Source organism: Onychostruthus taczanowskii, unplaced genomic scaffold, assembly GCF_017590055.1.
Source record: "Onychostruthus taczanowskii isolate IOZ18803 unplaced genomic scaffold, ASM1759005v1 scaffold3, whole genome shotgun sequence".
In the NCBI taxonomy this organism is placed as follows: domain Eukaryota; kingdom Metazoa; phylum Chordata; class Aves; order Passeriformes; family Passeridae; genus Onychostruthus; species Onychostruthus taczanowskii.
In genome coordinates, this window is record NW_024500349.1 from 2,976,349 (window position 1) to 2,990,180 (window position 13,832).

Here is a 13,832-nt window from a genome sequence, read left to right on the forward strand (position 1 = left end):
CAACCATTGTCAGCTTACGGCTGGATGCAGTTTGAAGCGGGGCTGTTGGCTGAAAAAAGAAATAGAGGTTCAACAGAAACAACATACATGGTTTGCAAAAGCTCTGCTTTACCTTAATTGTTACTACTATAGGTTAAAGATATAAAAATAGTGTACAAAATTACTATTCTGTATAAATTTAAATATAATTAGTATTTACATAAAAATTAAGTAAAACCTATAATCATATATAGGTAATTAATCTGGAGATCCTCTCCCTTGGAAGAAAGAGACCGACACTATTCCACCAAAAATGTCCTTACTTCATAAATTGACAGAGCAGAATGTCAACAATAACCAGTGATAGTTCTCATGTCCCCCAAAAGAATTGTCAAGGCTTGTAAATACACAGGAACCCTTTCTCAATCACTACAGCACTGAAGAATTTCCTTTGGCGCTGAAAAGTGTGGAAACTTCAGAGTTTGCAGACAGCAAATTGAAAACTTTACTAGATCCCATAGCTGATGTGAAGAGTTTGAAGATAGTCAGCATTGGTTCCATGCACATCTCAGCATTCACAAGCGTTCTCTGCTACCTCCACTCATCCAGTAATACTCAGCACATGTGAGACCTTGATACAGGGTTTACCACAGGTAATACACATTTTGAAAAATGACAAGAATATTCATTCAGTAACAAGCTCATGTTTTTGCCTGTGCACCTTTTTCAGTTGATAAAAGTACTCAGAAATGATGACAACAAATAGTTTATTTTAGATGAAGTAGGGAATTTATAAGAATTTAAGTTTCTGGACTTTGCAAAAATTTATTTAAAAGCATTACAGATAATCTTTGCAACTGTACCCTACTGAAATGTCTCATTGTATGTAATGATTAACCAGCTTCCTGATAGTATTCCCAGATTTACACATTTAAACTTTAGAAACTGACTGGACTCGCTGGATGAACAAATACTGCCTCAAAAAGACCTACCTAAACCAGAATTTTCTGTAAATGCATTAAGGTATTCAAAAATTGAATTGAATTCAAAAATTGTATGTGGACAACAAGCTGACCTCAGCTGTGATGAGGTCTTTTTCCAAATGCAGGTTTGTGCACTACTGATCTTAAACCCTTAGATCTTAGTGGAAACTCATTTCAAAAACAATACGCGGATTTTCTGACATTAAACATTTGGCGCATCTGGAATTAAACATAAATAAGCTGCCCTCGTTCTCCGGGCGCTGCGCATCCTTACAAACCAGCGCCCCGGGCTGTCAGCGGGGGCGCCGGCAGTGATGCCCGAGGGACGGCTCACCATCATAACCCTCATTTCCCGGAGGAGAACCGCGTTGTCCCGGTGTTCGAGGACACCCAGCAGCTCGATCGCCGCGGGGCCGCCGCCGCCGGGGCCGAGCCCTGAGGCGGCCCGGCCCGGCCCGGCCCCCGCGCGCCGCCGCCCATGCCGTCACCCCGCGCGGCGCGGCCGCGGGTTGGCTGCGGCGCCGGCAATCGTCACATGGGCAGAGATCAGCCCAGCGCCGGGAGCCGCCGCACGGGCTCGGACCAGCCCGGCCCACCGCGCCGCCCTGCCCCGCGGAGCCACGGCGGATGGCGGCGGGCGCCGAGAAGATGCTGAACCTCATGGAGGCCGGCGGGTCCCTGCTGGAGCGGGTGGCCGTCGGCAACCCCCTCTCCCTGGTGCTGGCCGCATCCGCCTTCGCGCTCAGCCTCGGCTACCTGTTCCAGCTGGGGTACCGGCGACACCTGGGCTCCGAGCAGAAGGTGAGCGGCAGGGACGGTGCCCGCGGGCCGGGAGCAGCCCCGGGACAGCCCTCGGCAGCGCGGGGGAAGCGGCGGAGCGGGCTCCGGCGGGCGGCGTTTGCAGCGGGCTCCCGGGGCCGCCTGTGGGGCAGCCCGGCCGGCCTCGCCCCGCCGCGCTGCTCGGCGCCGCGGGCCGCAGAGCGCTCGCGGAACCCAGGGGCATTCCCGGTGCTGTTTCATCGATGGAGCCTAAGAGAAGGTTCCCGCTGATGTGTGAAACACAGTGCTAAGCTGCGGGTGCTTTTGAGGGGCTGTTCAACAAATCCTCCAACACTATTTCCTTTCTGATTGCCTTCTTTTCAGTTCAGTATCTTTGTGCTTCACATTCAGAGGCAGTGGGGGAAGACTCTTAGTCATGTTCACTTTATTTTAACCTTTGCTGCTTTTAAATATAGCTCTATCTAAACAGCTGAATATTTTTTAAAGTTGGCCTTTTCACAAAAGAGTTTAAACAAATATATAAAAAAACTTCCTCAGTTTTATATGCAAATGGGCATGGTTTTATTACTTTTGGGCACTGGCATGTGCCAGAAAAGAAGTCAGAGCACCAAGCCTGGCAGAGTTGGAGAAGCTCTTGGACAGCTCTGTCAGGCACATGCTGTCACCCTTGTGCATGGTCCTGTGCACGGCCAGGAGTTGGACTTTGATCCTTGTGGGTCCCTTCCAGCTTAGGGTAGTCTATTAGTTCATGAGTCTGTAATAATCTCTGAAGAAAATTCAGTGTTTATTTTTCTCTTTCTTCTACAGAATTACCCACCTTTTATTCCATCAGGCATCCCTTTCCTTGGTCATGCAATTGCATTTGGAAAAAGTCCCATTGAATTTTTGGAAAATGCTTATGACAAGGTATGTTTTCCCACGATTGGCTGCGCATATGCAAACATATTTTTGTGTGTCTATTAAGTTCTCTGTCAGGGGTCTTCCAGCTTAGGGTAGTCTGTTAGTTCATGAGTCTGTAATAATCTCTGAAGAAAATTCAGTGTTTATTTTTCTCTTTCTTCTACAGAATTACCCACCTTTTATTCCATCAGGCATCCCTTTCCTTGGTCATGCAATTGCATTTGGAAAAAGTCCCATTGAATTTTTGGAAAATGCCTATGACAAGGTATGTTTTCCCACGATTGGCTGCGCATATGCAAACATATTTTTGTGTGTCTATTAAGTTCTCTGTCAGGGGCCTGTTTAAAATCAGTTCATTCTCATTTACCATCTCAAATATGGAATGGAGTGTGCACAGTAGGCTTTGTGATCGCCAGATCTCTTTATGTAGCAGTAGTGTTTTCTGAGCTTTCGTGATTCACGTCACAGATATGCTTGTACATTTGGGTAATACTCATAGCTGAATCACAAGTTAATTAAAAAGTCATTTGCATGAAATTATTTCTTACTGTGATTGGTAACCTTCACTCACATTCTTTACCAATCTATGGCCAGGTTGAAATGTAGCTGACCACCTCTGTGGGCAACTTGATGAATTTTAAGGCCTCTCTGATTTTAAAAGGAGATGGTGTATAAAACCTCAGTAGTTTTTACGCTGTAACAGCCTAGAAGGAATTAATTAAATCAGTAGAGCCTTAATTTCAATTGAATTTGTGAAGCTGTTTCACATTGTCTAAAACTAGAGTTATAAGCTTAAACCTTACCTTGGTTAGCTTAGAGAAAGCCAAATCTGGTGCATGAAGGTCTGCTGGAGATGACTTTTAAACTTCAAAATCATATTTGCCCCTAATTATCTATGCATAACTCCATAAATCCAGAATTTTTGGAGACAGTGTTTGTAGATTCCTGGGGTCAATATATGCTGCAATCTCTCTACCAGTTTTTTTAGTGTGACTGATCTTTTATTAATGTTTTCTAAAATAAATGGTTTTAAAATGTGCATGCTCACATGTGTTCATTATAACATCAGCTATCACTGGTATATACATTGAGAACGAATTTAAATGTGGTTAAAAATATATTTATCTTTATTAAACATCTGGATACTTCTTAGGAGAAAAAGTAACTCATGAAAGACTGTACGAGATTGGGATTTAATGATTTTTGTTCTTCTTTCACATAATTTTTTTTTTGTTTATTCTCTCTCTTAGTATGGACCTGTGTTCAGTTTCACTATGGTTGGCAAGACATTCACATACCTGCTGGGCAGTGATGCTGCTGCTCTGCTGTTCAACAGCAAAAACGAAGATTTGAACGCAGAGGATGTGTACTCGCGGCTGACGACGCCGGTCTTTGGCAGGGGAGTTGCCTATGACGTCCCAAATGCGGTTTGTATTTTAAATTCCAGATCAGTAGAAAAGCAGGGCAGTTTCAGTGCTGAGTGGGCAGCCCTGAGCTCTTGGCTCTGTGGGATGGGGTTGTGTTCATGTGATCTGTGGCATACTGCAGTAGGTAAATAGTCTCATCTGGATAATCTGGTATGTTCAGGTTGTTTTCTTTACCACCTGGCCATTTATCATTCTGGATGTTATCTTTTGTTCTTGACACCATTTAATCTCACCGTAGAGTATTGTAAATCAAGGGCAACTCAGACTTTGGAGAGAGGAAATGATGCATCTGACTCCATCATCAGAAGGCTAAATAATTACTTTGTTTACTATACTATATACATTGCATCTAAACTGAATCTGCCTCGCACTCACCCTTGCTCACAACTGCACAGAACTGCACTCGTCTCTGATTCTCTTGTGACAGTCTGGACACACACACAACTCTTGCCCCTGAGAGGCCAAGGGAACAAAACATCCTCACTTTGGGTAAACAGTCTTCATATTGCATTCTACTTTGTTATAGCAAGTGAGATAAGAATTCTGTTTTTCCTTCTACTCTGCTTGTCTCACAGCTTCCCTCTCTTCAGAGGGCATGTGAATACCACAATAGAGGAAAAACTAGTGAGTCAGTTTTTCTTCCCTTGCAGCATGCTACTGCCTGCAGGTCACTTTTTCCTTCCAAGCAACTTCAGGTGTTTCTTCTGAGAAAGCCCTAAGAGTGGTAACTTTATATTTATGCCATGCCAAATCTAGACATGAGACTAATAATTGAACAGTTTGAACCACAAGGTTTGTTTTGCTCAGACAGAAATCATTCTGTGTATGTTTGCAGCATACAGTCTGCATGGGAGCACGGGGGCTGTGTCACATGGCATTGTATCTGAGCTGAGCATTGGCCTGTCATGCCAGACTCTCAGAGTGCAGGAGCCAACTTTTCTGTGGCCACACCTGCTCCACTGGCACTCTGTTCAGTGCATGTTGTATAGCAGAGTAGTTGGGTGGAAGAAATAGCACTGGGATATAATTTATTTTTGGATCTTCAGTTCTGGCCTCATTTTGTATGGATGCCAGTCATTTCACTAGTTTCTGTGACCATCAATTTATTTTCCTCCTTAGCATACCTCTTCATTCATCCCTGCCTACGTGCTGTCATTGTTGCTCTATTAATGATGTAGCTTAGGGGCACTAATCACTACTCTCTTTGCCTCCACACTGGCATTTTGCCATGATCCAGAATAAACACGTTGTCCTTACCCTGTTCTTTTGGAAATCTCATACACAGCTAACTACCTACAACTTGCTACTTTCTAAGTAGGTAAAGGAGAACTTGGTTGTCTCCTCCTTTGTCAGGAGGTACTAAATTGTGGATAGCAGTCTGGGGAGAATTGCTCGGTTGGGTGGGAGGTTCTTTGCCACTTGATGGATTTGCATAGCTCCTCATCCCTATGAGAACCAGCAGAACTGGATAACAAGGAGGAGGTAATTTCTTGTGTCCTGGGAGATCTCTTCCATGAGTGGGGCCATTCTAACAGACTTGTTTCTACCAGTTCACATAGTCAGAGTTCTTCCTCAAAAAGTCAGGGATGGAATTGTGAATCACTTTTGCAGCTGCTGGAGTGTGGAAGGTGCATGATTCTCTGCATACATCTCATGTTCTTCTCTGGTATATACTTGTTTCAGAAGAGTATCTGTGAATCAGGCTGCTAAGCTGGCCAGATTTTCACTGTGTTGTTTCACTGTGCTTGTTTTGTGGATTCTGACTGTCATGGGATCTGCTTGAAACTTAAAGGTCATGGTTTGTCCTTAATTCTGTGAAAGTTTACCCACTTGTTACAGATGGTTTGACTTCTGCTTTCATGGTCTTCAGTTTGTGGATGGATTTGAATGTCTGCCTTCGTTCAAGAGCCAGTTCTTTGATGTGAACTAATCTCATCCATCAGTTTTATAGAATTTTCTGTAAGCTCCTTGCAAATGGGCATTTCTTACCACCAGGTACTTCAGGCACATAGGGATGATTAAGACCTACCTTATTGGCCCACCATATGCAGCTTTTTGTTGCTTTTTTCTGAAAGTAGGTAGTTTTTTACAGTCACCCTAGGTTTTCTTTTTCTCTAGAGTGCACTTGAGTTCTGCTTTAGTCAAGAGATGAACCATATTACTCAGTAAGCCTTAGGTGTCTGTGGATATGTCTGCTTAATTCATACCTTTGATACCAGAAGGGCTTCTTTTCTATTATCTCTGCAGATTCAGAAAAATCCTTCCTCAGAAAAAATCCTTTTTTTTCCCCACGAAAGTTACTCTTTTTCCACAGCAGGGAGATGCAGGGGGTTTGCTATTGACCTTTAAATTATTTCTGACACTGATTATCTTTAGTTTCCCTCTATGAAGCTAAAGAGGTAGCACAGCCAGTTGTGGCCAGAATGCATTCTGCTAGAGGTAAGCTGTTTTTTTTTTTTGCACTGTGTCACCACCACGATTTCATTTCAGACATCTAATAGGAATTAGAGAGCCATGGAAAATTTTGTTGGCTTTCTACAATTGATGGGTCATCCTGAAGTTTCTTTTGAGACCTCCTTTTCTCTGCTTAAGCTGCTAACTGTCTATTAATTCTGTGACTTTCAGTCATGTGTTTGGAAGAACCACCCTTATTCTTCAAAATTAGTAGATTGATTGCTTTCCAGTGATGTGGCAATTGTTAATATCCATAGTCAATATATGAACTCATTTTCACACTCTCTCTTCTCCCTCCAAGCCTCTTGCAGATAGTTTTTTGTTGAGAGGAGCTGAAATTGCCTAGGATGTGTTCACTCCTATGTGCTATTCCTGTCCCCATCAAGCTGGGGACTGGCTAGCATGCTGCAAGGGAAAATGTGCTTGTCTCTTTGCTCTCTGGCATGTGTGCCCTCTGACAGACTGCTGGGGTCCTCACTGCATTCTCAAAACAGGGGTTTCTAGGAAGCAGCTTTTCTATTAAAGCCTTTTGTTCTGTATTGTATATGCAGAGCCCTTGCTGGGAAGACAGTTTTTGGTGTATTACTCATGGTACAGTGCAGAGCTGTAGGGCAGATGCCTCATTCATAATTAGGGCTTAAAAATGAAATAAATAATTTTCTGAGTCAATGGCCTGTCAATGACATTGAATGGTTTCATGGTTTCATCTAAGGAAGGGCTTTTCACCAGTAGGTTTGTTAGATGTGAATCTGTACATAGAAAAAGAGGAAGAGGTGAGAAGGGTGTGAAACTCACTGTTTTCCTAGAAAGCAGTTTGCCTCCTGCTTCTGTGTCTGACTTCCTGGGCAGGGAGATCAGAGGGCTCTGTAAAAGAAAGGGTCATCTCTAGCCCAGGGTCCTTCTGCCTGAGAGAACACAGGAGAGGGAGAGAAAGTGAGCAGACCACATATCAGGGGACACAGGCTAAACCCAGACTTAGCAAAGATGGGGCTGATTGTATTTGTGTTTCTATATCTGAAGGGCATTTCATAGTTCAACTTTGCATGCATCTTGTATCTTCAGGGATAAAGCTTCATTAAGATACTAAACTAACTTTTTTGTTTGGTACTGCAAAAGAGAGAACTGCAGCTCCTTTGAGCTATTATTTTCCTTGAATGTTTCTGAACTATCGCTTGAAAGACAAGGTGAAAAACAGAGTATTACCCATTAGTAAAAGCAGAGTATCTGTTGTACCCTGCAGTCCTAATCATAATCCCTATTTACTTTTGGATGTTCTTGTAGTAGAAATTCTAATAAGTTTTAATTACCTTAATATGATGGTCCTTGTACTGATAGCTTATTCTGTTGGTTCTTTTAGATATTTTTGGAACAGAAGAAGATGCTCAAAACTGGGCTAAACATTGCCCAGTTTAGACAGCATGTATCTGTGATTGAAGAAGAAACAAAGGAGTATTTCAAAGCATGGGGAGAATGTGGAGAAAAAAGTAAGAAGGATGAAATGCATTTTTCCTCCAGTTTTCTGGGAAGTACTTAAGGCCAATGCAGTATATTTTTGTAAAAGATGTACTGCAATATAAAAGAAATTAAAAATTATGTAGGTAAAAGTGTACTGAATATCAGAAGAAAGAAAATACAGATTTTTAAAAAATCAAATGTAAGACTATTGGAGACTAAAACTGCTAAGAAAATCACTGAAAGGAATGAAGTCTTAGTTTTGCTTTTCTAGTCAGCTCATGGTGCACCTGTTTTGCTCGTTTTGAATTACATCAGTCACAGCTCAGTGTAACCACTTCCTAGTCCCTAGGAAAAGCTGCAATTCTGACTTCCTAGAGAATCTGTGCTAAAGATCTTGGCTGTGGGAGTTTCTACAGTGAAAAACTGCATCTTTGAAGCTGATGTGGTTACCTTAGTGACCAAAGTGAAATTGTTACTTCTCCTCATTCCCAACTTGCCCGTCATCATCATTGCAAGCTCACAGTTGCATAACAGTATCAAATATTCTTTAAACATACATACTTATATTTAAATGCATAAAAATGATACAACACATATCACATTTTAATATATTGAATTATTTTGAATGTATATGATTTATATGTAAACATTGTTAGTAATATGGTAATATATAAATTGATACTTAAGTAGTCCAAAGACTACTATATAAAAATAATTCAGTGAGCAGCAAAATAAACTGGATTTGGATCCTATGGATTTGGATATCAGGGTTAAATCTTTGTATGAATTCACTTACATTTATTGAGGATTGAGCTTGTGGTGCATGGCTTGCTTTGGAAGAATTACTAACTCTGCTAGAAAAATTTCTAGAAAGAAATACCTTAGAAAAAAGGTACCCATGATCTAATTAAAGAGTTGTTCAAAGAGACATCTGATCAGGAACATTTCAGTAATGTTTTTCAAACCTTTCCTCAGACCTGTTTGAAGCCCTTTCAGAACTGATCATTTTGACAGCAAGTCATTGCTTGCATGGGAAGGAGATCCGAGGCTTGCTGGATGAGAAGGTGGCTCAGCTGTACGCCGATCTGGATGGGGGTTTCACTCACGCTGCCTGGCTGCTGCCAGGCTGGCTGCCTCTGCCGAGCTTCAGGTACCAGCACTAACAGAGGAAGCAGCTTAACCATTTCATCTAAACATCATTGTTGTTTGGATTGCCCCCATCCCCACCACTTCTTCTTTGTAAGCTATTCCAGACATCCCAGTAAATGCTCATAAGCATTTTGTGCTATGTTGTGTAAAGTTGCTTAAGGAAGTGTTTTGAATTGCAGACGGCGAGATCGAGCACACAGAGCAATAAAGAATATTTTCTACAAGGTTATCCAGAAACGTCGAAAGTCTGAGGAAAAGGAGGATGACATGCTCCAAACTCTACTTGATGCTTCATACAAGTAAGCCAAGAGTTTAAAGACTTGTTTGAAGATTTACTTTAGCTTTGAGCTCTTTAATTAGAACTGTCTACTAAAACCCAAGAAACACTCCCCATATTTTGAATTGGTTTTGTTGCATGCAGTTTGTCCTAGCTGTGTTCTTAAAAACAGGTTTAAAACTTCAGTTGTCAATGGCTATTCAGATTTCTGAGATGTTGATTAGTGGTTATGAGGTGACTAAGGTTGCTTCCTTTCTCTCTGCTGGCTGTTGAGGAATGATTTTCTCTAAGGCTCCTAAAGAGTCTCTCCTCCTCTGTCCTCCCTTCTCCCTACCCGTGATCTTTTGCCTCTTCGTTTACGGTAGACAAAAGAGTAGTAAAAGTAGTATTTTACGGTAGTAAAAGAGTAGAAGGAGTAAGAAGTACATTAGAAGAAATGGTAAATGCTGCTGTGTAAATAACAATGCTAAATAGTGAAATGTGCCCAAATGAAGCTCCCACGTGGTTCCGTTCGATGCAGGGACGGGCGCGCGCTGACGGACGATGAAATTGCGGGAATGCTGATCGGGCTGCTGCTGGCAGGGCAGCACACGTCCTCCACCACCAGCGCCTGGCTCGGCTTCTTCCTGGCCAGGGACAAAGCCCTGCAGGAGCAGTGCTATGCAGAACAGAGAGCAGTGTGCGGGGAGGACTTGCCGCCCTTAACTTACGACCAGGTTGGTTTGTATGTTACATTAGTCCTCAGGGGTATTTGTATACTTTCAGATGCTTATTTAGGGAAAAAAATTAAAAGCTCATTTTTCAGACGTGAAATACAGTGACATGCTTTTGTGTTAAAATAATAATTGGCACAGTCATTTTCTGATAACACTGTTTGCCAGTACATTTCTTCTTCTCTTCCTGTCCAAGTAAATTTTCAGCTTGATACTGTTTTTTAATCAGTGTTCATTAGGAAAACTGCAGTTCCTGTGTTTATTTAATAAATGACAGTTCTGTACCAGAGGAAGATCCTCATATTTCCATTGAGGATAGCAATGCAGTGTGACATTGTTGTTTCATTAGGCAACAGAAAATACTTAAGAGACAAATCACTAAGACAGTAGTTGTATTTGATTGCAATGGTCAGTGATTTTTTCCTTCTTAATTGAATCAAATGGAAAAGAAATAATCAGTGTAGCTAATGACATACATGTAAATATAAGCTGCTCACTCTTCACTACTTTATGTTTTTAAATGGTATAAAATAGCATTTTGTTTGTGTTGAATAAACTTGGCTATATTTTGATACATCATTTTATCTCTATTTTCAGCTCAAGGATCTCAGTTTGCTGGATCGCTGTCTAAAAGAAACTTTAAGGCTTAGACCTCCTATAATGACCATGATGAGAATGGCCAGAACTCCTCAGGTGAGGACACCTTTTGGAGCTAATTTCACTGCAGCAGCACAGGCACAGGTCAGAGGTATCTCAGCTGGCAGAAGCAAACACAAGTGAGCAGTGTTTGCTGGCAGGGAGGAAAGCTGATGGCATTCTGGGGTTCTGTCAGTGGTAGCATAGCCAGCGTTGAGTTACAAAAGCAATTAATACATCGAACTTGGTATTTTTTTACCTTCATGTGGAATTGTGTCCAGTTTCAGACCCCTGCAGCCCCCAGCAAGCAAAAGACTGAAGTGAAACATGCAGAGGAACACCCGGCTGGGAGGGGGCTGCAGCACTGGTGGTGAGAGGCTGAGGGAACAGGGATTGTTCTATCTGGAGAAGAGCAGCTCTAGCAACAGCCATGTGCAGTTTTCTTCAGCAAAACTGGCCCTTTCTTGTAGTTACTAGTCTTATTTGAGCTTAGCTTGGTGCCACCATTTTTTTGTTTGCCAGGTACTTTTATTTGCTGTAATGGAAAAATTTGGCATGTGTTTAAGACAAGCTGGGTAAATCTGAAAGAAAACTTTGTACAAGTACGGTACCATGTAAAAAAATTCACATACTTTTTTAACTGTGTCCCTTCAGTGTCAAAGGCTTTCAATAATTATTAATTTCATTCTTTTTTTTTTTTTTTACAACCCCCTTCTGTAGAATTTTTTTTTAACTATGTCCCTTCAATGTCAAAGGCTTTCAATAATTTTTAATTTCATTCTTTTTTTTTTTTTTACAACCTCCTTCTGTAGAATTGTCAGCCTTACTAAAACAGCTGGAACGTTCCTGCAACTACTTGAGCACTGTGTCCTGTTCAAGTATGAGAGGAAGTGTTAGGTTGCAGTAATTTTAAATACACTTGGCCAAAAACTCTGGAAATGTAAAGCCTCATGATGTAACACTTCAGGTAATATTTTTTAAAAAGGAAAATGGAGGCATTTTGTCATGTGGGGTCTTGTCTTTTCTCTTGTAGACTGTTGCTGGATATAATATTCCCCCTGGCCATCAAGTGTGTGTATCTCCCACTGTTAATCACAGACTCAGAGACTCCTGGAATGATGCTCTGGACTTCAAGCCTGGCAGATACCTCCAAGATAACCCAGCAGCCGGAGAGAAGTTTACATACATTCCATTTGGGGCTGGTGAGTAAGAGAACGCAGCACTTTCTGTGAGGTTGTGCTGAGGTGGCTCATTCATATCTTTTCAAGTAAAGGACAAACCTGGTAACACAAGTTTAGTTGAAGGCAAAAGAAAAGTCTGCAGAGTCTCAACTTTCAGAAGTTTGCAAATATTGCTGTGATGGACATAGAGCTGATCTCGTTTCTGTGTTGCAAATGCTTCTTTCCTGATACATAAATTAATGCTTTCTAGTGGGGACAGAACAGCACAATCTCATTCCACTTACTCGTCTGTTTTATGCAGTGACAATTTGGAAAAATAAGACTTGGGTGGAATAATAGAATGGGGTATGTGAAACATCAGAGCCTCAGATTGTTGAGAAAGGGGCAATACTAGTGTCTGCATAAAACTTCTGAAGTTTTCTGATTGTCAAAGGCAATCCAATAAAATACTCTAACTGCATTTTATGGCTTTCTTTTTAGGCCGTCATCGCTGCATTGGAGAAAACTTCGCTTATGTTCAAATTAAGACTATTTGGTCTACTTTGCTTCGTTTGTATGAATTTGATCTCATCAATGACTATTTTCCAACTATAAATTATACAACAATGATACACACACCTAACAACCCTGTTATCAGATATAAGAGGCGGTCACTGTAAACTCTGGTGCTAAAACCTTACTTTTTAAAGTTGTGTGAACTAACAGACTTCTGAATAAAATTGTGACAGAATAAGTGGCAGATGGAAGCTGATGAATCTACTGTTAGGAAAGCAGCAGTAGTCTACCAAATGTATAAGTTTTGCATCTATTTTGTTTGCCCACAGTGTTTACTGCTGCTGTGAATAATTGCTTGTTCTACAATTTTCTCATTGCATTTTTAAAGCAAAAGCATCTTTTCTATTGATGTAACACTTTTAAGGTGCATGCCAGATCCTCTTAATGAAGAAAAAAGTAATTTCTACAAGTGGAACTCTTTCCTTTTGAAAAATAATTGAAGATTACTTTCCCCAGGTAACCAAGGGGCAAGGCTGCCTACCTTGCCTCTGTACCCAGTTTCAGCAAACCCAGCTGGGAACAGGCACCACAGGGGACTGTACTTGGTGGTGCCCTTCCTTTGGCATTTATGATCCTGTTCCAAGTGAGTGATGGTCTTGGCTGGTTTAAGAAAATGTTACTGTACATCTAAGTGGTAGGCAGAATTCAAAGTGTTCACAGGTAAGTCATTTCAAGAATGAGCCATTTAACTTGAAGTAGTTGTAAAATGCTTAAGTTCAGAAAGCAACAAGTAATTATCTAAAAAAAAATTGAAAGTGGTGATCTCTGGAAGCTTGATGTCAAGTGTAAGAGTAACAATATGAAGATACCAACAACATGAATTTTGTAAATAACATGTTTGTCTATAAAAAGGTGAAATAGCTGAATGTTGTCTGGGTTTGTACTGACTCATGCAGGATTGTTAAATGGTGTTTCGTTCAAGAGTGCTTATGATAAATGGTAATGAGCTCTGGCTCATGGGAATTTTGAATTAAATTTGTAAACAAACCTCTTGGGGGAGTTTTCCATGCTCAACTCTGTACTTCTTTTTGAAAAGATTTAATCAGTAAATTTTTAACTCTCTCTTGGAGTGGGCAGTGTCCCCTCAGCAGTGCTCCATGTAACCAGGGTTTTGTCGTGTCCTTCCTGGTCTAAGTTCAGTGTAACTGTTCTAAAACCTTGTGATTGTATCAGTCATGGCAGGTGAGGGAGCACAGGCTTCCTTCCCTCCCAGCCCTGTCAGATGTGACCAGAGTCTACAGAAGCCAGGCTTGTCCCTGTCACTCTCTCTGACAGCAACACTTTGGAATCGTTAAAAAGTCTAGCTGCAGTCACTGCAAGCAGGAGGAACTCAGGCAGGAGCA

At 41.4% G+C, this 13,832-nt stretch overlaps 1 protein-coding gene across 2 annotated transcripts; it reads left to right on the plus strand.

The window, feature by feature from the left end:
• The first annotated feature begins 1,515 nt into the window (after nt 1–1,515).
• Nucleotides 1,516–13,589, plus strand: LOC121338167 (lanosterol 14-alpha demethylase). 2 transcript variants are annotated; one of them, XM_041408859.1, is made up of 10 exons: nt 1,516–1,763; nt 2,550–2,648; nt 3,893–4,069; nt 7,881–8,007; nt 8,954–9,128; nt 9,307–9,426; nt 9,925–10,120; nt 10,715–10,810; nt 11,787–11,955; nt 12,415–13,589. In XM_041408859.1, exons 1-10 carry the CDS (start codon nt 1,590–1,592, stop codon nt 12,591–12,593), a joined length of 1,512 nt encoding a protein of 503 aa, XP_041264793.1. In that variant the 5' UTR covers nt 1,516–1,589; the 3' UTR covers nt 12,594–13,589. The 2 variants fall into 2 exon arrangements, with proteins under 2 accessions (XP_041264793.1, XP_041264794.1); XM_041408860.1 differs by lacking the exons at nt 1,516–1,763; nt 2,550–2,648 and adding an exon at nt 2,813–2,907.
• Nucleotides 13,590–13,832: the final 243 nt, after the last annotated feature.